General features: G+C 40.5%; 1 protein-coding gene and 1 pseudogene across 2 annotated transcripts in view; one reads left to right on the top strand and one right to left on the bottom strand.

Moving 5' to 3' along the window:
- Window positions 1-13,165, bottom strand: part of CDADC1 (cytidine and dCMP deaminase domain containing 1) — a 46,713-nt gene extending 33,548 nt beyond the window's left edge. Inside the window, exons 1-4 of the mRNA XM_050766320.1 lie at window positions 13,024-13,165; window positions 12,180-12,277; window positions 4,903-4,977; window positions 1,263-1,440 (exon numbers count right to left, since the gene is read on the bottom strand). Of these exons, the coding sequence (XP_050622277.1) occupies window positions 1,263-1,440; window positions 4,903-4,977; window positions 12,180-12,277; window positions 13,024-13,105 (433 nt within the window). The 5' untranslated portion in view covers window positions 13,106-13,165. The remainder of the gene's footprint in view (window positions 1-1,262; window positions 1,441-4,902; window positions 4,978-12,179; window positions 12,278-13,023) is intronic.
- A 24-nt stretch (window positions 13,166-13,189) lies between these two features.
- The window catches only part of LOC126940479 (prolyl 3-hydroxylase OGFOD1-like), a 48,137-nt pseudogene continuing 37,372 nt past the window's right edge, over window positions 13,190-23,954 (top strand). Inside the window, exons 1-2 of the transcript XR_007720760.1 lie at window positions 13,190-13,349; window positions 19,933-20,022. The product of XR_007720760.1 is annotated as a prolyl 3-hydroxylase OGFOD1-like (transcript). The remainder of the gene's footprint in view (window positions 13,350-19,932; window positions 20,023-23,954) is intronic.

The following is a 23,954-nucleotide window of genomic DNA, read 5'->3' as shown; positions in this document are numbered from 1 at the left end:
TAACACCTTGAGGGTAAAGATTAGGAAGCACATTAGTTTTTTTGTTTGTTTTTTGATCTGCCATGATGCCTATGCAACAGGATGCATACTTTTTAAATGAAAGAATGGTTGGCATATACCTGGGTGCAAAACAGAATCATAAGCACAGAGAGGTTTAGTGAATAGCCTGGTGTGGATGGATGGCTATACATTAAAAATTTGTGTTCCTCCTTCCAAAATGTAGAGTAGTCACTGAAAGACAGTTGCCCAGTGGGAACAACAGTTCTCATAATGGATGAGAACAGAAATGATGCATGCGACTTCCAGGTCAGGGTTTTAAGAAGCAGGTTCACCCTCTCTACTCATTCTTTCTCAGTCTGCCTCTGGATACAGAGGACTCAAAGCCCTAGAAATGACAACAGCAATGAGACAGAAGATGCCTAGCCCAGGAATCAACCACATGGAGAAAGCTGCCTGCTGTTTAGCAACACATGCGTTGGACTATTATACAAGTGATAAATATCTAGTACCCTAAGCCACTGAAATTTTGTTTTGTTATAGCAGTTAGTATTAGTCTACTCATACACTGAGGGTCATTTAATAGGTTAGTAGACATGAATGACACTAGAATCCATGTTTTCTGATGTTTACTCTTATAATGTATCAAACTGTATTCAGATATATATTTATGTATTTTTTATTTTATTTTTTAGAGACAGGGTCTTGCTCTGTCACTCAGGCTGGAGTGCAGTGGAGCGATCAGAGCTCACTACAGCCTTGAACTCCTGGGCTTGAGCAATTCTCCTGCCTCAGCCTTCTGAGTAGCTGGGATTACAGGTGCGAGCCATAGCACCTGACTTTGAGATATATATTTCTAAATTATCTCTGTGGTATTTAGCAAATGTGTTCCCACCACTGCTCTCAGACAAATGCTCTTTCCTTCTTCTTCTTTTTTTTTTGGAGACAGGGTCTTGTTCTGTCACCCAGGCTAGATTGCAGTGGCGCAATCATGGCTTACTGTATCCTCGAACTCCTGGGCTCAAGCAATCCTCCCACCTCAGTCTCTCAAGTAGTGGGGACTACAGGCATGTACCACCATGCCTAGCTAATTTATTTTTTGTAGTGATGGGGTCTCCCTATGTTGCACAGGCTATTCTTGAACTCCTAGGCTCAGGCGATCCTCCTGCCTTGTCCTCCCAAAGTGCTGGGATGACAGGCATAAACCACCATGCCCATCCCAGATAAATACTCTTAATCCCCAACAAACCCTTTTCTGCACTTACCATTTACAATCATTTTCAAACAAGCAGAACATGGTTTTCTGGAAAAATAAAGATCACAGTTTTTCAGCCTTGACCCATGTTTAATAAGAGCAATCTGCCCGGCATGTAAATCTTCACTAGAACAGTGGAGACCAACAATTTTCATGTTTTTCACCACCACAAGACCAGTTCTCTTTACCTACATTAAGATATAAAATAACAACTTATTAGTTATAACACCTAATAATCACATCATGGATTATACTTGAATTATTAATAAAATGGAAGTTTTGTTTAATTCTTTATCTAAACAGAGTTTGTACGAAGCACATTTCTCATTAGATCCAAAAAGCTTCTGAAACTTTAGTGTTGACTTTAGGCCAGAAATTTTCTAAACCTAAGCTCTACTAATCGAACTATTAAGCATGTAATTATCATTAATTTGTTCTAGTGAAAGATTAGATACATTATAACCTAGTAAAGGGCAAGAACTAGGTCAATTTGACTTGTTTCTTATAGCCCTGAGTGTAGTACCATTTAGTATTAAGCTTCTAGATGGTAATAAAGAATATAAAGCCCTGATTTTACACACGGATAAGTAAAGCCCAGAAAGTTTACATGACTTTCTGAAAGACACACAGATGGTAAAAGGCAGATGGTAAAGCAGAGGTCATCTTAAATTCCAAAATATTTTAGATATTGACCAAAGTAAAGATAATTCTCAATTTATTTCTAGAAACTACTGGCTGTATCAATTTTTAACACTATGGCAGTCTAGACTACTATAGGTGGGTCCCACCTCCTACTATAGGTAAGTTATAAAAACAAAAAGAAGGAAGACATACCATCAAGTGTCAAAAGGGATGAGAGAACTTGACGTCAGAGCAGTGAGCGTGAGCTATCTTAGCGGTATTCCACAGAGAAGGGACTGGCTGAGCCTGATTTAAGCCCTGCAGACTGCGGACTGACTGGGGTTCTAAGCACGTCCAGTGGATCTCTTTGAGTGAAGGTTTTGTGTTACTATTAAACCTAAAGTGTCTCAACTTAAGCAAATATTAATCAAAGCTGGTATAACAATATCAGATAAAACAGACTAAGGTAAAAAAAAAAAAAAAAGTCAGTTCTGCATAAGGCACAAAATAATCTATGCTGTTTTCACAGCAAAAGCCTCTGAAGGAATGTAAACCTGATCCTTGGGCTGGGGACTGACTGTTACATGAGGGGAGCTTGGGCTGAGGAGAGGTTGTCCCTATTCCCCATCCCCTTCCAAAGGGATTTTACCCTATACTTATTCCCCAGTGCAGCATATCTGAAATCACTTTAAGGATCAGACCAAAGCGATATTAACTAGTCAAGTTTCAGTTTCAGTTTTGAGTATAAATGTTTGAGATTATGGAGAATAATTTGTAAAATATCTAAAAAAGAAGGAACAGAGAAGCTTTTATGGAATTCCATTTCTGAGTTAACCAGCCATCTCCTAAACTAGAAAGACATTTAAAAAGGAATACAAAAATCTCTACTTTACAAAATATATACCTAGGAATGTATGTAAAATATGAAAAACCTATCTATATTGGCTTTTAAAATAAGCTTTAAATTGACCTTGAATTTGTGAACACTTTCCCTACCAAAATTTCTAGAGTTTTATGCTCCTCAAATGCAAAGTATATAATATTATTGATTTCTGAATACTTTCAATAAGTTTGTTTGTTTATTTATTTCAGACAGAGTCTCTGTCGCCCAGGCTGGATTGATTGATTGACTGATTTGAGACGGAGTCTTGCTCTGTCGCCCAGGCTGGAGTGCAGTGGCGTGATCTGGGCTCACTGCAAGCTCCGCTTCCCGGGTTCACGCCATTCTCCTGCCTCAGCCTCCGCAGTAGCTGAGTAGCTCCTACCACGCCTGGCTAATTTTTTGTACTTTTAGTAGAGACGGGGTTTCACCGTGTTAGCCAGAATGGTCTCGATCTCTGCACCTTGTGATCCACCCGCCTCGGCCTCCCAAAGTGCTGGGATTACAGGCGTGAGCCACCGCGCCCGGCCAGTAAGTATCATCGTGGAAAAGAAGTAATGTTGCCTCATCAAAAGATCCTGACAGAGCTCCTGTTGTTAAATTGAATCAACATGACCAGTGGAAGTGGCAGCAGGGGATGATTTCAGCTTTAGATTTTCCTAGTTAAGTAGACAGAAATAAAGCCAGAATAAAACATAAAAACAAAAAATTGTTCCTATTAAGTGAGAAGCATACTCATCAACTTATTTGTTATTAGAACCACCTTTTGGGTCGACTTTATCACTTTTTTGTCTAGGGTCCTTTTCACCTTAGAAAATACGTTTTTTTTCATTTTGCATTTAGGTAAGGCCAAAATATCAAGTTTGAGACAAAGATTTTTCCATCTGAAACTCAACAAAACAAATAAAAGCTCAAGTTGCATTCCATTTCGTCACTTCCATTTACTGCAAATCCCAGAGGACTGAATCTTTTCAGTGAATCACTGCTCTGAATTTGATTTTCCTTCACTTTGCTAACATTTCGGCAAGTCATCTATGTCACAGAGTTTTACACTAAAACATGGGCAAAAGGGGACAGTCTGTTTTGTATATGTTTTGTATATGGACTAGTACATTGACTTAAATGGTGATTCACTATTTTTTCCCCTTGGCCTTTCTTAATATGAAAACATGTAAATATTCTGAGACAAATTATTTCTATATTTCTACTGGGCTCACTCAGAATGAATTAGGAAATCTCTTGGAATATTTATCAAGGTAACTCTTCAAAACATACATGCTTAGTCTCCACTCTGCACCTAATGAATTGGAACCTCTGGAAAACTCAAAAGAATAAAGTAACAAGGAAATACTATACAGTATTAAAAAGAACAAGGTTCATCTTTCAAGTCTGCACTTTGATTTTACCCTACTTACCAACTAATAAGTTAACCTATTACTGTTTCATAGATATTAGCAGAAAACATGAAACTTCCGGGTTAGAAACAATGAACTTTATTATTTGCAGCACAGCAGTCAGTATGAGCACCATTTCTGTTTCCCTGCCCTCAAGCCCCATGAGGGGTAATACAGATGGGCACAGATAGCTGCCTGAACACAGGGTGGGTAGTGTTATAGGAAAGGAACACTGAGCTTGAGGGTCCTACTATTTCACAGCAGAAAGTAAGAAAGTTTGCTCTTTGTCCTGGAGGAAGACATTACCTCAACCTTCAGGGCTGATCACGGCAAACACAACTCTGAGAAATGACCCAGGTAAAACTCTGGGTTTATTTACTAGGTAAAGTAAATGCAAGGTTAGGGCCTTGCATTCTTGGTATACCCAGCAAGGTGTGTGGAAGTGTGAGAGAACTAAGGGAGAGTATTTCTTAACATATCTATATGAACTCTCCAGAGTTTTTTTTTTTTTTTTTTTTTTTTTTTTTTTTAAAGCAAGATGTAGGACATAGCACAGAATAATCCCACCTGTACTTTTTCTTTTTTTTTTTTAAAAAGGAGTGACATATAGTCTTGTAAATATACAGACCATTTTTAGAAGAGTATTTTAAAAACTCCCTTGAAAGCAGAAATGGAGGCACTTTTATTCTACTTTATACTATTCCTTTTGCTTTGTCATTATGAGCATATATATATGTGAAATCACAAAAATTTACCTGTCTTTTGTCAGTAGATACTCTGGTCATCTCTTCATTATCTCCTAAGGGTCCATGCTTTCCCTCTTCATTTTTCTAATAATAATCAGATTAAGGAAAAAAAAGATTAGCACATAAGACATATGACTAATTCAACATTCCCATATTTAAAGGCTGGAGTCCTTGGCTTTGACCATTTTTTTTCCATGATGAAACTCTACAATGACTTCCCACTTTGTTCGGATCAAGTTCATACTACTTTACCTAGTAAATAAACCTTTATTTACTTTCCCAAAACATAGAAGGATTGGAAATTGTGATCAGAAAATAAAATTCTGAAGTTTATGGTTTCAGAATTGTGGCAGTTTTGAGTAATGGAAAAGTCCAAAGTGTGGCCATGAATGACTAAAGTGGAATAGAGGTAAATTAATTGGAATAGAGAAGATAAGGAACTATGTAGCAAAAGTATTAGATCGGGACTGTGGTTGATAGGATAATGCCCCACCAGAGATCTCCTTGTCCCAGTCCCTGGAGTCTATGACTATGTTTTGTTACACAGCAAGGAGGAATTCAGGTTGCAGCTGGAACTGAGGCACTAACCACCTACTTTGAGATGGGGAGATTATTCTTGATTATCTGATTGGCCCAATGTTATCACAAGGGTCATTATAAGTAAAAGAGGGGTGTGGGAGAGTCAGTGAAGCAACATGAAATACCTGACTGGCCACTGCTGGCTTTGAAGATCGAAGAGGCCCATGAGCCAAGGAAAACAGATAATCTCCACAGGTAGAAAAGGCAAGGAAAGTTTCTCCCCTAGAGTGTCTGAAGGTAATCTGGCTCTGCCAACACCTTGACTTTAGCCCAGTAAGACCCATTTCAGACCTCTTACCTACAGAACTGTATAATAAATTTGTGTTGTTTTAAGCCACCAGCTTTGTGGTCATCTGTTATAGCAGCAATAGAAAACTAATATAGGTATATCCATGAGGGGAAAAGTGAAAACTAGAAGTAGAAAGAAAGTTTTGAGGCAGGGACCAAAGTCCTTCATTTATTAGTTCAACAAATACTTATTGAACCCTTGCTATATGACAGCCTAGTTGCTCAAGATGCAGCTCTCATAGGGCTTATAATTTATGAAAACAGGAAAGTGACTATCAAGTAAGTTGATTAAGACAAAGAAAGTGACATAGAATTCTGTGAGCTCCAAAATAGGTGGGATAACCGGGTGTGGTGGCTCACACCTGTAATCCCAGAACTTTGGGAGGCCGAGGTGGGCAGATCACGAGGTCAGGAGTTCGAGACCAGCCTGGCCAACATAGTGAAACCCTGTCTCTACTAAAAATACAAAAATTAGCTGGGCATGGTGGCACGCGCCTGTAGTCCCAGCTACTCGGGAGGCTGAGGCAGAAGAATTGCTTGAATCTGGGAGGGAAAGGCTGCGGTGAGCCGAGATCAGGCCACTGCATTCCCGCCTGGGCAACAGAGCAAGACTCCGTCTCAAAAAAAAAAAAAAAAAAATTGGTGGGATAGTTAATAAATTGATAAAGTTTTAAAGTAGGAATGGGAAACTCTGTAAATGTTGACCTGCTAGTCTTACGGAACAAGTGCTGGATGCTAGAAAAGAAACAACCTTCAAAAAGAAGTTTATAGGAAAACCCATGTTCTGCGAATGAGGTTTCTGTTCAAACAGAACAGGAAGCAGAGGAAGTGATGGTGTCAGTGGAAAAACGGTAAGGATGTGGGTGCTAGTAGTGGTAATAATTATACGAGTGATGATAATAATAGTACCTAACATCTACTGCATGTTTATCATGTACCAGGCCCTAAATTATCTCATTTAATCCTTATAACTTTATAAAGTAGCTCCTATTATTTCCATTTTACAAATGAGGAAATTGTGGCTGAGAAAGATTAAATAACTCAACCATGGTCACACAGGTAATAAGTGGATATGCCAGATCCAGCCCAAGATCCATTGTCTTAACCATTATGCTACATTGCTTCTGTTCTGGAAAAGTACAGTGAGGGCCTTTAGCATAAGGTACCAGAAGACACAATGGAAAGAGTCAGGAGGCTAGATGCGGTGGCTCATGCCTGTAATCCTAACACTTCGGGAGGCTGAGGCGGGCAGACTGCTTGAGCCCAGTAGTTAGCGACCAGTCTGGGCAACATGGCAAGACCCCATCTCTATTAAAATAAATAAATAAGGAGACAAGAACAACAACAACGACAACAACAAAAAACACATAGTACCTAACATGTGCCAGGCACTAAGACCTTTACAAATATTAACTCATTCATTTCTCATAAAAGCCTCATGTAGTATATACTAGTAACATTTCATTTTACAGATGAGGAAACTGACACTGAGAGGTAAAGTTACCCAAAGTTATACAACTAGTAAAAGGCGGAGTCAGAATCTGAACCCAGGCAGGCTGGCTGTAAAACCACGGGCTACTCTAAGACACTAGACTAAGGTGCTGCTCTAATGTTTATACTAACATTACAGTATAAGTATTTTCTTATGTTAAGTGAAAAGGGTAGAATCCAGAGTTAAATGATCTCATGTAAGTAAAGAAAATAAGAGAAAAAAGACTGAGAAACAATTTTTAAAAAGTAATTAGTCTCTAGGAGGTAGAATTATGATAAAACTTTTCTTCTGTCCATTTTAAAAATAACAAACATTTATTACTTTGGTAATTCATAAAAATACTTTTAGTAGGACAAAAGGTTGGTAAAGTATCAAAAGCAGTATTTCCAATACATTACATGTCTAATTGCATCTTGGTGTTTCTATTATTTACTCTGTACAGCAAAAGCAGACTAAAGAATTTAAGTGAAACAATCTTACTACTTTAGCTTAAAGAAGTTTTTTTTCTCTTAATAGGAAAAAGTTTGTACTCAACTCTACGAATACCATGTGCAAATAATACTGGAAAAAATATACTATAGTAAATGGTAAAGAAATACTAGGCACAAAATTGGGTAACATTTCGAGGAATTTAATATTTCTACAAGTATAAACACAATGGCAGCATATACTATATGTATATGAAATTTAGATGTATTCTTTTTTTTTTTTTTTTTTTTTTTTTTTTTTTGAGACGGAGTCTCGCTCTGTCGCCCAGGCTGGAGCGCAGTGGCGCTATCTCGGCTCACTGCAAGCTCCGCCTCCCGGGTTTACGCCATTCTCCTGCCTCAGCCTCCCGAGTAGCTGGGACTACAGGCGCCCGCCACCTCGCCCGGCTAATTTTTTTGTATTTTTAGTAGAGACGGGGTTTCATTGTGTTAGCCAGGATGGTCTCAATCTCCTGACCTCGTGATCCGCCCGTCTCGGCCTCCCAAAGTGCTGGGATTACAGGCTTGAGCCACCGCGCCCGGCCGAAATTTAGATGTATTCTTATTGTATAATTTAAAATAAATAACTTAACCCTGTAACAGTACTGAAACTGTCAAATACAAAATTGTATTCCTGCTATGACTGCAACTACCTGCAAAATTATGTGGATATTAGCTAGTACAAAAAGGAAAATCCAAGAGAAACATTTAAAATATAAATAAAAAACATTTAAAAATGTTGCAGCTATTGATTCAGTCTTCAGTTTCAATGATAATGTTTGTACAATAAATAACACTATAAAAGTGGAGTACAATATGCTCCCTTTCATTCTGTATTCTTCCCCCACACTATCATTGGTCTTGTTTTTTTGCAATGGCCATGATATGAGAAGAACTAATGAAATTATATACTTCTGCTTTATTGACATTAAATAGACAAGTAATTGACAACCTACAATCATGTTCTAAATACTTGGTAAATCTGCCTTTTTTGGAATTTAAAACACATTTTTCTCATATAAACAATGTTAAAAATGATAGTCAAGTTCCCAAGCTAACATGCAAAAGCCTATTTCACCCAGATCACTGCCAGAGTAATCCTGAGGCTCTCCCTCCCCGAGTGCCTCAGAGTCCCAAGGCCTGTAAGAACAGAAGTAGAGGCCTACCCAAGACCATGGTGAGAGAGTTGTCGTCCCAGGAGACATGGGTGTGGGAGCACAGCTGGAAAGACACCAGTGCAGTGAATAGGAGCTGGGCAAGCTCCAGGACCAGGAGCTAAGAATGATAACCTTTCATATAGCCAAGTCAATCCTACTTCCAGGTTGCCTGGCTTTCTGAAGACATGGATGTTCTTTGTTTTGATGCCTTCTGTACTCATTTCTATGTGTTTTAACTTTCCATTTAAAAGGCTTAAATAGACATGCGTATGAGTCAGATTTCTAAATAAGATCCCACATAAAATATTTGGAACAAAAGACATTTCTTTTCATTTAGAAAACTTCCATGGTGTCCACCAGATGAAGGAACGAGATGCCAGGAAAACTAAGAGTCATTGGCTTGGGAGAAAACAGAGACTCATAACCCTGATCTTTTGTTAAACACGATATAAAGTTGTATAAAATTTTGTTGCTAACATAGTTTTGAAATTTCCTTGGTAGTATTTTTTTTAACAAAATGCTAACTGAAAGCTTTATCTCAGTTTTCTCAGATCCACAGTTTTCTCTATAGAGTATGAGGTAACAGTTGGGTGTGTATTATTTGCAAACAAACTTCAACAATTAGTTGGCCAATCAATCCCTTCCTAATAGAAACATAAATATCATTTTTCACTAATTAAATATAACTTGTGCCTGTTGGGAAAAAAAACTTAATTTCAGCACAGGATATGGTGTGTATGAAAAATAAAATAGAACTAAAATGAGATCAAATCCAGATATTTACAAAAGAAAGAATGTCTTTTCAAAATTTGTATTCAATCTCTAATATGTTCAGTTTTTAAAAGTCTTTTCTTTTTCTTTTTTTTGAGACGGAGTCTCACTCTGTTGCCAGGCTGGAGTGCAGTGGTGTGATCTTGGCTCAATGCAACCTCCGCCTCCCGGGTTCAAGCGATTCTCCTGCCTCAGCCTCCTGAGTAGCTGGGACTAAGGGTGCACACCACCACGACCAGCTACTTTTTGTATTTTTGGCAGAGATGGGGTTTCACCATGTTGGCCACCATGGTCTCGATCTCTTGACCTTGTGATCTGCCTGCCTCAGCCTCCCAAAGTGCTGGGATTAGAAGCATGAGCCACTGCGCCCAGCCTAAAAGTCTTAACTCTCTAAATATTTGTTTCTAATCTGGCTCTTCAAAATAAATTTTATCTGGAAAAAAAAAAAAACCCACAAACACAAAATCCCTAACAGCTTGGATATCTACTTTCATAAAATAATACTAAGCTATTAACAAGTAGAAGGAATAAAGGAACTTCAAAATTAATGAAGGAATGAAGAGCTTTCTCAGCCATTAGTAAAATGTAGAGCCAGAGTGGGTGATAAGGGTAAGAAATATGAAATAACAATGTATAACATTTTAAATAATGTTTTACTATTTATAAAACACTTCACATAGGAATTGGGGGAGGAAACTACGCCAAGAGATATCATTTTATTATGAGAAGTGAATATCCTCACATCCCGTTAAAATTCCTCAATGCAATTCCTGTATCGATAGGATAAAATCTAAACTCCTTTGCAAGGCATATAATGCTTTTTATGATATGATTCCTGTCTACATTGTCGAGCTCCTTTCCAGTCTCTTCCCTCTACCTAATTTCACTTTCTGGCCTGAGGACCACAAATTCTCTCATTCCTCCAGGCTTTTCCATGTAGAGTTCCTTGGCTTGGGCAAATGTCCACTCATTCGTCATGTCTCAGTGCAAATATGACCTTCTCTGTGAATCCTTCCTTCACTTCCCCATATAGAGCCTGGTTCCCAGTCTTGCCAACATCTCTGCTTATACTGTGTACTCACTCCACCCATTCTATTTTAATTGTTTAAATGCCTAGTGTTTCTTCTCATTAGAAAACAAAGACCATGTTTTTTCTGCTTTGTGTCTCCAGTGCCAAGCACAAAACCTCATCCACAGTAAAATGAAAAGAGTGGGTAGTCTCCTAAGAGTACTGTGGCAATTTAAGGATTTATGGTCTTTCTCTGGAAAATCTAAAGCAACCTTTCAGCAGAATTATTGGCAAGTTAGAAACCTCAGCGAGTACATGCAGAATATAACTACAACTTTGTAAGAGTAAAATAAAAAACCTCATGCTTAAGATTGGAAGTACCAAAATGTTAACAGTAATGTTGTTAGAGTGATGAGAAGCCATGGGTAATTTTCTGCCCCACCCCTCTCCTTTTACCTCTGCTTTCAAAAATGTCTTAAATGCTCAACTTAACCTAATATTGTTTTCCAATGGTCGTGGCCCCCTATAAAAATAAATGCCAACACCCTAAGCTTCCAAAATTATCAGACAGAAATGATGAGAACCTAGCATCATGCCATTCCATGCATGGAGGAAAATGAGAACCTAGCACCTTGTTGCCCCAAGGGTAGGAGAAAGAAAAGATGTAGCATGTCCATTCTTCCAATTCCAATATATTGGCTTTTATGATTATTCTTACTATACATTTCTGATTTTTTTTTTGAAATGGAGTCTTACTCTGTCGCCCAGGCTGGAGTGCAGTGGTGCAATCTCAGCTCACTGCAACCTCCAACAATTCTCATCCATGAGAACTGTTCAAGTGATTCTCATGCCTCAGCCACCTGAGTAGCTGGGACTACAGGTGGATACCACCATGCCTAGCTAATTTTTGTATTTTTAGTAGAGACAGGGTTTCACTATGTTGCCCAGGCTGGTTTTGAAGTCCTGACCTCAGGTGATCCACCCGCCTCAGCCTCACAAAGTGCCGGGATTACAGGTGTGAGTCACTGCACCCAGCCCATTTCTAATCTATTTTGATCCTGTCTTTCAAGATCCAAAAAGAGAGTACTTCCATCCAACATTAACCAATTAGCATTCATATAATGGTAGATGGTAAAGGGTATATGCTAGGTAAAATAAGACATGCTCTCTATCTCCAGGCAATTTATATATTTCTGTGGCAGAGGGGCAAACTACCTAGATAAAACACCAACAGTATATACAATCGGGGGAAATTATGTGGTATAGACAATAATCTTATTAGCCAAACTGACATATGAATACCATTAGTACCTGATAAACATGGCAGTCTCAGACAGTATTTTTAGAATGGAATATGACTTATTACAGCTAGGAATTATAAAGTGTCATGTTAATCAAGAAAAGTAATTTTAAAATCTTAAGGCTTGTTAAGTTTGGTTTTAGGTATGACAGAAACTGGAGCAATAAACTCAGATTTTAAACCATTGCGTTTCTAAGGGGAAAAATTATGAAACAAATTATACCTGAGATTTTTGCCTCTGGGCTTCTACTGCTGGGAAAAGCTCCATCCAGAGGCTGAGCAGAGTGAAAAGGTTGACTTTAGAAAGTCTTGGTATCTGACCTACAAAAGAGACGACAAACACTTTAAAACGTGTTGCTAATGGCGAAGAAGGGAGCCAATCTCAATGCCACTTGGGTGCTGCAGCATAAGCCCAGCTGCTTTCGCATGAGGCACAGAAAAAGATCAGGGTATAAGAGAGTCAGAAGTATCTTAGCAGGAGACGCTTCAGTCTTAGTCGTGGCTACCTCCTTTTCCACTTAAAAAGTTGGGCCCTCTTTCTCCAGCCCTCACCCTGCAGGAAAAAAAGGTACAGCTAATACACATTGCTGGGGGGACAACCCAAAGCAAGCTGTGAAAAGTCTTCGCATCTGACGTCGTCGTGGTGCAAGCTTTTCTTTGGACTGTACTGGGGCGTTGCTAAAAGAAAAGCCCGAAAAATGCGCTGACCTTCGACGGTAAAGCAGTCGAAATACAGGAAATACAGGAAAGCGTCACGTGCGGTTAATTTGGAAATCAAGGCAAAAGCGCGCTTTGGAAATATTCAGGCTCTTTGACCTCAGAGCCCCAGCTCTACGTCCTGTGAGAAACAAATAAGAGGGGTTAAAAAGTCACACTTCAAAAGCCGGTGCGACCGAGCCGAGCGGTTCTGGCGACTGAGGAGGGGACACGGAGAGGGCGAGCAGGAGACATCCAGAAGCAGCAGGGGAGGCAAAGAGGTGCAGACAAGGAATCTGGAGTTCAATGACGGGAGACGCACAGGACAGAGCGAAAGGTAGGGTGGCGGGAGCAGGGTCCGGGACACTCACCAGTCATGCTGCCAGTCTGGGTGCTAACTGACCGCCCGGCCCTCGCGCTCTCCAGATTTTGCATCTGCCCAGCTTCTTTCATCCCAAACCTAGCGTCCTCTGCTGCCAAGGAAACCTCTCCCAGTCAAACATGATCTTGGCCTCAGCGTCCCCGCCTCTCGCCTCCTCTCAGCAACTGTAAGGGAACGGCCCACTAGGCGCAGCCATATGACGCCTCAAGCTTGACCGCCACTTCAGGGCTCCTCGTGTGACGTCATAGAGAGGCGGCGCTGCGGCGCCAGAGGGCTGCCCCTCGGCCGGTGACCGAGTTGATGAGCACCGAGTTGGTAAGCACCGAGCTGTATATCGCTTGAGACCTGTATTTGGTTGTGTCGTTGGTTTTGCCAAGTAAGGTCACTTGAGGATTTCTTGGCTCGAGGTCCCAGGTTGCGCAGACTCTGACTGCATCGAGTTGAGAATTTTGGTCAGAATGTTAAAGTGGAAACCTACCCCAGGCTATCATGGTCAGTGTTTTAGAGAACTTCGTGGGTGGGGGTGTGGAGCGGGGCGGTCCAGGATGTTCTGTCATCAGAGACTGGCGGGTTCTGGGGAACTTAGTGCCGTGGAACACAGCACGGACGTTCTGCTTCTCATCAAGAACATGAAGACGTTGAGAGGTGGAATTGTAACAGGGCAAAAGGTGAGAGGAGGCAGTAGGAACTATTTTGTTTTTAATTTCTAACGTCTAGTTTATTTCCACAAAACATCTGTATCATACCAGTTCTTTGAAATTGGTTCAGACTTGTTTCATGGCCTAGATCAGCACTGTCCAGTAGAACTTCCTGTAATATTCTATATCTGCACTGTCCAGTATGGTAGCCACCAGCCAGTGGCTATTGAGCATCTGAAATGTGACCAGTACAACCAAGGAACTGCCTTTTTAGCTTCATTTAGTTTTAATTAATTTACATTTTAAGTAGTGACATGTGACTATTGGCTACTATTGTATTGGACAACATCACTCTAGACTCTCCTCCTGGAATTCCTATTAGGTATCGGTTAAACCGTCTGAGGTTTTAAATTATTATTTTTAAAATATTCCATCGTTTTGTTTCTCTGAGCCACATTCTGGCTAATTTCTTCAGATCTATCTTTCAGCTTGCTGTTTATTTCTTTGGCTGTGTAGAAGTTTTTCTAATTTGCCTGTTCTGGACTCTTCAGGTGATTTGACTATATCCAGAGAACTCCATTCTGCACCTTTCCTGAGGTCTAGACTTTGTTGACAGTGCTTTCATGGCAATTAACACTAAGGCTTAAAGACAGGGCATGGACTAGGGGAAAATATTTGCAAATCACGTGTCCAACAAAGGACTCATATCCAGAATATATAAAGAACCATATAAACTCAGAGTAAGTAAATAAACAGTCCAGTTAGAAAATGGATCAAAGACTTGAATAGTCATTTCACCAAAGAAGATATACAGATGGCAGATAAAAATGTAAAACAGTGTTCAGTGTCATTAGCCATTAGGGAAATGCATATTAAAACCACAATGAGATTCTACCGCACACCTATTAAAATGGCTAAAATAACAAGTACTGACAGCACTAAATGCTGGTGAGGATGCAGAGCAACCAGATCTCTCATACATTGCTGGTAGGACTATAAAATGGCATAATCACTCTGTAAAACAGTTTGACAGTTTCTTATAAAGTTGCACATATGCTTATCATATCACCCAGCAATGACATTCCTGGGTATTTATCCTAGACAAACCAAAACTTATGTTCAAACAAAACTCTACATGAATGTCATGGTGGCTTTATTTTTAATAGTCAAAAACTGAAAACAGTCCGGGTGTGGTGGCTCATACCTGTAATCCCAGCACTTTGGGAGGCCGAGGCGGGTGGATCATGAGGTCAGGAGTTCGTGATCAGCCTGGGGAACATGGTGAAACCCCCGTCTCTACTAAAAAATACATAAAAATCGACCAGGCGCGGTGGCTCACACCTGTAATCTCAGCACTTTGAGAGGCTGAGGCGGGCAGATCACGAGGTCAGGCGATCAAGACCATCCTGGCTAACATGGTGAAACCCCGTCTCCACTAAAAATACAAAAAATTAGCCGGGCATGGTGGCAGGCACCTGTAGTCCCAGCTACTCAGGAGGCTGAGGCAGGAGAATGGCATGAACCTGGGAGGTGGAGCTTGCAGTGAGCTGAGATGGTGCCACTGCACTCCAGCTTGGGCGACAGAGTGAGACTCCATCTCAAAAAACACAACTGTAAACAAGCCAAACAGTCCTTAGTGAGTGAATAGAAAGCAAATGGAGTACATCCATGCCATGGGACACTACTCAGCCATAAAAAGTAATGAGCTATTGATACATACAACTTGAATGAATCTCAAGGGCATTGTGGTGAGTTTTTAAAAGCCAATCTCAAAGGGTTGTATACTGTATGATTCCATCTAGGTATCATTCTCAAAGCCAAAAAAAAAAAAAAAATAGCAATGAAGAATGAATCCATGATTGCCAAGTGTTATGGTTGGGACAAGGGTCTGACTAGTAACACGACAGAGTTTCTTTGTGTTGACAGTTACTCATATCTATACATCTGATAAAATTCATAGAGCTATACACCGAAAATGCAAAGTGGTATATTCAAAACTAGTAAAACACAAATAAGATCTATACCTGTATTAACAGTATTGTACCAGTATCAGTTTCCTGATTTTACCAAAGTGCTATGAATATGTAAGACATATCGTTGCAGAAGCTGCGTGAAGGGTAATATAGGAACTCTATTATTTTTGCAACTTTCCTTAAGTTTTAAACTCTCTAAATAACTAGATAGATGTATATATACCTATATATGTTATGTGTGTGTGTGTGCATGTGTGTGTGTCTGTGTGTGTATCTTTGATCCCCAGCAGTCTAGATCTGCCCTGCCCTTCAAACAGTCATTAGTGTTACTGCTCATTAACCTCTCTTTGGACTCCTGGTCTCATTTCATTTTCAGTCTTTTAGTATTTCAGAGCAGTTTAAATACTTGGACTATTTCTCTTACTTTCTTGCTAGCTCAGCCATATTTTATCCTGCATATTTAGGTATTTGTAGCTGAAATATTTTTCAGACTAGGCTAACTTTTCCACAGTATTGGTGGAATAATTGTTCTGCTACAGAGGAATAAGAGGACTAAAAAGGATTATAAAATGAAATTTTCCCTAAGTGCTGAGAAGTGGACAAGCTCAGAGCAGCTGAGTTCTACAAAGGCCAGTTTAATCAATAAAATGGTTTTTAAATCAATAAACAATTCTATATATCAAGTGGAAAGAGCATGGGTTTTGGTATGAGATAGACAAGCTGTATTCACACTCTAAGCACAGAAGTTATTTACCAGTTGCTGTATCAGTTGGCTTAGACCCAGCTTGTTGTGGGTAACAAATGTGAACCCCCAAAATCTAAGACAGGTCTCAGTTAATTTAGAAAGTTTATTTTGCCAAAGTTAAGGATGTGCGCCCGTGACACAGCCTCAGGAGGTCTTGATGACATGTGCCCAAGGTGATCAGAGCACAGCTTGGTTTTGTACGTTTTAGGGAGACATGAAACATCAATCAACATATGTAAGATGAACATTGGTTTGGTCTAGAAAGGTGGGACATCTCAAAGTGAGGAGGGGGCTTCCAGGTCTTAGGTAGATAAGAAACAAATGCTTGCATTCTTTTGAGTTTCTGATTACCCTTTCCAAAGGAGGCAATCAGATGTACATTTATCTCAGTGAGCAGACGGATCACTTTGAATAGAAGGGAGGCAGGTTTGGCCTAAGAAGTTCCCAGCTTGACTTTTCCCTTTAGCTTAGTGATTTGGAGACCCCAAGATTTTTTGTTCACACAAATAACCATGAAATCTCAGGGGCTTGCCCCAACAAAGGTTAATTTTTACTCATGTTACGTGCTGCTGCTCCTGTGAGTTGGCTCTGGGATCCAGGCTAAAGGAGCAGCCTCTGTCCCTTCTTTCTTTTTTCCGCCCTCAATTCCCCTGTATGTGACTCATCTTCCTAGCATGCTAGTTGCTTCTTTGGCTTTCCAGCCCCTTCCTCTGCCTCTGCTGTAATAGCCCCTTCTCTTCGAAGGGGAGGGGAGGGGAAGTTATCAAATGGCTTTTTGACTGAGTTACTCAGGGAAGAAGGAAGGGAGGAAGGAAGGGGCTAGGGAAAGAAGGAAGGAAAGCATGATGGTAAAACATTTATCACAAATTTTCATGAAGCCTACATGATCCCAAGTAGTACGCAGACAGCTTAAGTGTTAACAACTCTGCAGGCCCTCCCTCTGCCTTTCCATGAGAGGGAGCTGTCTTCTACCAGTGAGGGCAAAGGGCCAGTGTGACAGCCTTTTGCATCTGCACTTGTGGCTCCTGGGCTCTTGTTTGGCATCCAGGAGAAATGAGTTTGGACAAATGAATTGAAGGATGGTAAAAACAGGATTTTATTGCTGATAAAAGTGGGAGCTGAAAAGGGGATGTGCTGGGAAGGTAATTTTCCCCTGAAGTCTGGCCGTCTCTGGCCAGATTCTTCTCTGAAGTTATGCTGTCAAGCTGTCTCTCTGAAGTCAAGCCACTTCTCTCCAATGTTGAGCCATAGTCTCTCATGTCAAGCTGCTTCTCGTTTCTGCCGGCTGAGTCTGGAGTTTTTATAAGCACAGTATAGGAGGCAGGGCAGGCCATGGGTGGTTTTGGAAAAGGCAACATTTGAGCGGGAAAACAGGGATATAAGTTCTCATTTTGGGCTGCAGTCTCAGGCTTTTTGGCTTGAGGATGGGGTTTGCCAGGGACCTGCCCCTGTCTCCTGGAATTTCTCTGCCTCCTGTCTCCATCATTATGATCTTAACGTCAGAAATTCTATCTCTAGGAACAATGGGGATGCAAAGGTCAGGATCTAGTGACCTTTGGTAACAAGGAAGTGGGCTGAATTGTGGCCTGATTCGTTCTTTTTTTTTTTTTTTTTGAGACAGAGTCTCACTCCAGGCATACTGGAGTGTAGTGGCACAATATTGGCTCACTGCAACCTCTGCCTCCTGGGTTCAAGTGATTCTCATGCCTCTGCCTCCTGAGTAGCAGGGATTATAGACACATGCCACCAAGCCTGACTAATTTTTGTATTTTTAGTAGAGACCAGGTTTCGCCATGTTGGCCGGGCTGGTCTCAAACTCCTGAACTCAAGCCATCCACCTGCCTTGGCCTCCCAAAGTGCTGGGATTACAGGTGTGAGCCATTGTGCCTGGCTGATTAGTGTTTTTTTTTTTTTTTTTTTTTTTTTTTGTAGATACGGAGTCTTGCTCTGTCGCCCCAGGCTGGAGTGCAGTGGCACAATCTCAGCTCACTGCAACCTCTGCCTCCCGGGTTCAAGCATTTCTCCTGCCTCAGCCTCCGAGTAGCTGGGACTATAGGCACATGCTGCCATGCCCAGCTAATTTCTTTTGTATTTTGGTAGAGATGGGGTTTCACCATGTTGCCCAGGCTGGTCTCAAACTCCTGAGCTCAGGCAATCTGCCCGCCTCGGCCTCCTAAAGTGCTAGGATTACAGGCGTGAGCCACTGTGCCTGGCTGATTTGTTCTTAATTATAACTATATTTCTGTCCAGAACTCAGCATGCCATTCTTGTCAACCTTGTAGGGATGGTTTCAGTTTGGTCATTTTGGGCAAAAAAATGTGATTATCACCACCACTCTGAGTCCGGAGATTAAGGTTTCCTAAACAATTCTCAGAAGGCCATTCCTGGCAGCACTTAAACCCTGAGGAAGCAAAGAGAAACCTGAAACAAAATCCAGATGCCCTTCAGGAATATGTGCTTTGTTATGGAGGGCAGTGCTGCCAAAGAGAAATGACTTCTCAGGTTTTCCATATATTGTCCCAAATGGTCTTCTCGGAAAAGTAAACTTGGTGCCATGTTGATTAATGTGCTACAGAGTAAGAAGGTTCAGGCAGCCCTGGAAATGGTGCTCCCCCGAGGTGGGAAGGACTGGTAAGCCCACTTTCCCTTGTTCTCCCAAGCTCTCTACCAAAAGGCTGCCTGAGAGGGGGTGGGCAGAGCGGCCTGGGCAGCACAGTCAATGTCCAAGTTCATTTTGGGTCCCTGTTTGTATGATGCCTCTGGACTGTCAGGTAGGGCCACCTGGGTTCTATAGGGATATAGAAGTTCTCTAATTAGACACATTAGAAATCAACAGAAGGAGGGCTGGGTGCAGTGGCTTGTGCCTATAGTCCCATCCCTTTGGGAGGCCGAAGCCAGAGAATTACTTGAGGCCAGGAGTTCAAGACCAGCCTGGGCAACATAGTGAGACTCAATCTTTACAAAACATTTTTTAAAAATTAGCCAGTTGTGGTAATGTGCAACTGTAGCCACAGCTACTCCAGAAGCTAAGGTGAGAGGATTGCTTGAGCCCAAGAGTTTGAGGCTGCAGTGAGCTATGATTGCACCACTGTACTCCAGCCTGGGTAACAGAGTGAGACCCCATCTCTAAACAGAAATAAAAAAGAAATCAACAGACTAGAGGGAGGAGTAGGGATGAGAGGATGGATAGAAGAGGGAGTAGGGAGGAAACTAACACTGATAGAATATCTGCTATGATCAGACACCCTATGTAACAATAATGATAATAGTAGTAATAATAGTATCTTATATTCTTGAGTGTTTACTATGTTCCAGGCTCTGTACTAGGTACTTTATGTTTATTATCTCATTTGCTCCTTCTAGCAACCTTGTGATGTGGGCAATATTATTTAGCTCCACTTATAGGAACCAAGACATTCGGTGACTTGCCCCAATAGACATAGCTTGAAAGGGGTGGGGGCAGGATATGAATGGACATTATGACTTCATTTAATACCCACAACAACCCACTGATACAGATTTTTATCATCTCCACTATGCAGGTGAGGAAACTAAGACCCTCAGACCAGCAACATCGCCATCACATGGGAGCTTGTGAGAAAAGCAGAATCTTGGGCTGCACTTCAGACTTTGTGAGTCAGAATCTGTACATCCACCACTGGGGTAGGCCAGTGGGCTCCAGCGATTCTCAAACTGGAGTATGCGTAAGAGTCCCTCAGAGACTATGTTAAAACGCAGATTTCTGGGTCCCAGCCTTAGAAATTCTGAATCAGTGGTTTTTAGCTAAAGTATTTTGGCCCTCTGTAGAACTGCTTTTACCAAAAGCAATTGATACCAACTACTTTTTGGTATCATATTGTCTGCTGATGTTAACTGATGCCAGAAGCAAAATTTTCATACCAGATTCGAGCAAGTGTCAAAGTTTTATTTGGCCCAGAGGTTACAAACTTTTTTGGAAAGTCCCAGATAGCAAATATGTTAGGCTTTTCAGACCATTTAGTCTGTGTCACAACTATTCTATTCTGCTGCAAAAGCAGCCATAGATGATATGAAAATGACTGAGTGTGGCCATTTTCCAATAAAACTCAATTAACTCCCCCTCATTTAACTCCTAAATTGAGCGAACCATCGGTGGCAGTAATGAGACCTAGTTCAGAATGTATTTGAGGAACGGGATTTAAATACTTGAAGAGAAAAGGATTCTCTAAAACAGCTAAGTTGGGTACCATATGCCTGGTTAACTTTCTTTAGGGCAATGAAACCATACACTTTTGGGTTAACTGTTTTAAAAAGATTTTATTTTTTTAGGGCAGTTTTAGGTTCACAGCAAAATGCAGTGGAAAATAGAGATTTCCCATATGGCCCCTGCCACACACATGCACAGCCTCCCCAACTATTAACATCCCCCACCAGAGTGGTGCATTTGTTACAGTTGATGAACCTACATTGACACATCATCATCACCCAAAGTCCATAGTTTACATTAGAATTCACTCTTGGTGTTGTACATCCTCTGGGTTTGGGCAAATGTGTAGGGACATGTGTCTACCATTGTAGTATATCATACAGAGTAGTTTCACTGCCTTAAAAATCCTCTGTGCTTTGCCTTATTCATCCCTGCACCCTAACTCCTGGCAACACTAGTCTTTTTTACTGTCTCCATAGTTTTGCCTTTTCTAGAATGTCATATAGTTGGAATCATTGTATGTAGTTGTGGAGGCTAAAGCAACTCCATCTTGGATGCCAATCTGCCATGTTGACTTCTTGATTAACCTCAATTTAGGGAAGGCTGCTGTCTTCCATTTTATCTACTGTTCCTTGTGTGAGAGCTTGTACTTACTGTAAATCCTGCCCTTAGGTCAAAATGACCTTGACCATAAATTCTGCTGTAGGCAGATTCACATAGCGTCTTGCCTTTCCCTGTAATTGTCCTACACATTCCTTCCCTATGACATGGAAGCCCTGGGTCTGTGGGGGTCATAGTATGGGAATCTAATACCTTGTCTGGCAGCTGCCCAGGACATTGTGGCTTCTCTTCCTAAGTCCCTATTAAATTTTTTTTTTTTTTTTTTTCCTTCCGTGAAAAACTGAATGTCAGCTTCTTTCTTGGCCTCTTAGCTTTTGCAGACTTTAGGGGTAGATTTCCATAGACCTGCCCATTGCAGAACAGTAGTCTTTTCAGACTGGCTTCTCTCTTAGTAATATGCATTATTTAAGTTTCCTCCACGTCTTTTTGGGCTTGATGGTTCATTTATTTTTAGTGCCAAATAATATTCCACTGCTTGGTTGTACCACAGTTATTTATCTATTCACTTACCGAACAACATCTTGGTTGCTTCCAAGTTTGGACAGTGATTAAAAAAAAAAAAAAAGAAAAAAAAAGAGGCGTCTGCAGACACCCATGTGCAGGTTTTTCTGTGGACATATTTTCAACTCCTTTGAAATACCAAGGAGTATGTTTGTTAGATCATATGGTAAGAGTATGTTTAGTTTTGTAACAAACTGCCAAACTGTCTTCTAAAGTGACTGCAACTTTTTTTCATTTCTAACAGAAGTGAATGTGTAAACCAAAAAAAAAATTCTAAGCCCCTCAACCATCTGATTGGACCCCTCCTCTCGGCCAAGGGCATCCAAAGTTAACCTGAAAAACTAATTCAGGTCAACTTTCAGGCCATGATGGGAAGGAAGAGCTGGATCTGCCTCATTATGCCCTCCTCCATTTTGGAATTACTGATAGAATAGAGTCTTTAAGTCTGATAAGAAACTTTTACAATCTATTCTCTCTGAAACCTGCTCCCTGGAGGCTTCACCTGCATGATAAAACTTTGGTCTCTACAACTGCTTATCTTAACCCAGACATTCCTTTCTATTGATTCCAGGTCTTTAGATAATAACTCTTTCAAACAATTGCCAGTCAGAAAACCTGTTAGTCCACCTATGACCTGGAAGCCCCCGCTTCCAGTTGTCCCACCTTTCCAGACCTAACCAGTGTACATCTTACATGTATTAATTGATGTCTTATATCTCCCTAAATTGTATAAAACCAACTTGTACCCTGACCACCTTGGACACATGTTCTCAGGATCTTCTGAAGGCTATGTCACAGGTCATTGGTCTCTCATATTTAGCTTAAAGTAAATCTCTTCAAATATTTTATAGAATTTGACTCTTCATTGACAAACAGGAGCTCTGGTTGCTCCACTTCTCACCTGCATTTGTTATTGTCAGTGTTCTGGAATTTGGCCATTGTAATTGGTATGTAATAGTATCTTGTTTGGGGTTAATTTACTTATTTAAAAAGGCTATAAAATCCTAACATTTTTTCAGTTTCAGCAAGGTAATCTCTCTTTTTACAGGGCTATGCTTCTATGATTTGTGTGCTATTAATTTTAAAAATGTGACAACAAACTTGCATTCCCCCAGAATATCAAACAAGAGTTCCCTTTAACAATGTCCTACTTTTATTCAAGCAGTCATGTTATTTTCTAATAATAGAAAATGCGACTGGGCGCAGTGACTCATGCCTGTAATCCCAACACTTTGGGAAGTCAAGGCAAGTGGATCACGAGGTCAGGGGTTTGAGACCAGCCTGGCCAACATGGCAAAACCCTGTCTCTACTAAAAATACTAAAATTAATCGGGTGTGGTGGTATCATACACTTGTAATCACAGCTACTTGGGAGACTGAGGCAGGAGAATTGCTTGAACCTGGGAGGTGGAGGTTGCAGTGAGCTGAGGTTGTGCCACTGCACTCTAGCCTGGGTGACAAAGCAAGGCTCTATCTCAAAAAAAAAAAAAAAAAATGCATAGCAAAAAAATTTAAGTAGTCACTATTTAATCATTTTCCAAGTGTGGGACAGTTTTTCTCATTGGCTTTATAAGAAAAAGTTCTAGGACATTCATTATGCTTGCTTTAAAGATTGTTGTTGAGGACGTAGTTTTCTAGCTTTTAAGATGTCATCTTGGAACACTTGAAGGATTCTCCTGCCTCCTGTGAATCATGTAAACTTCTTAACCATATACCAGGATATGAATTTTATGTCCTCACTTTCCTCCTGGTATAATCTTATTTTGCCTATCCTAATTTTTTGTTAGTTTCTGCTTTCCCCATTTACTTCATGTGTGTTTTATTTTAGATGCTTTTATAAATTGCTTTATATGCTTTTTGGAACACAAATTTATTTTAATAAAAAGAATGTTCAGATTTGAGGACTCTTTAGTTCAAAGTGCCTTGAGGAAGAAGAGGGAGTTAGTATTTGCATACTTATGCAATAATACACATATGTCTTGTCAACAGCTAAAATGTAATTTATTCACATTTACATCGTCACTCATATGACAAAAGCTGAATGTTGTTAGTTTACATGTGCATCACATACATTTCACCTGAGTGACCTAAATAACCTGGAGAGTTGAAACTGCCTTTGCAAAGATTATGACAGTGAGGAAAATCTAGCATGGCTGACCCTGTCTTGCTTCTAGGGTCACAGGCTGGCTGTCCTCACTCATTCCTGGTCATAGGCCAAGCTAACCATGGGAAGAATTTAGTTTATAGTTTAACTTG

This window comes from Macaca thibetana, chromosome 17, assembly GCF_024542745.1.
Source record: "Macaca thibetana thibetana isolate TM-01 chromosome 17, ASM2454274v1, whole genome shotgun sequence".
Lineage (NCBI taxonomy): Eukaryota > Metazoa > Chordata > Mammalia > Primates > Cercopithecidae > Macaca > Macaca thibetana.
The sequence above is the reverse complement of the archived record's forward strand: the minus strand, read 5'-3'. Positions and strand labels throughout refer to the sequence as shown.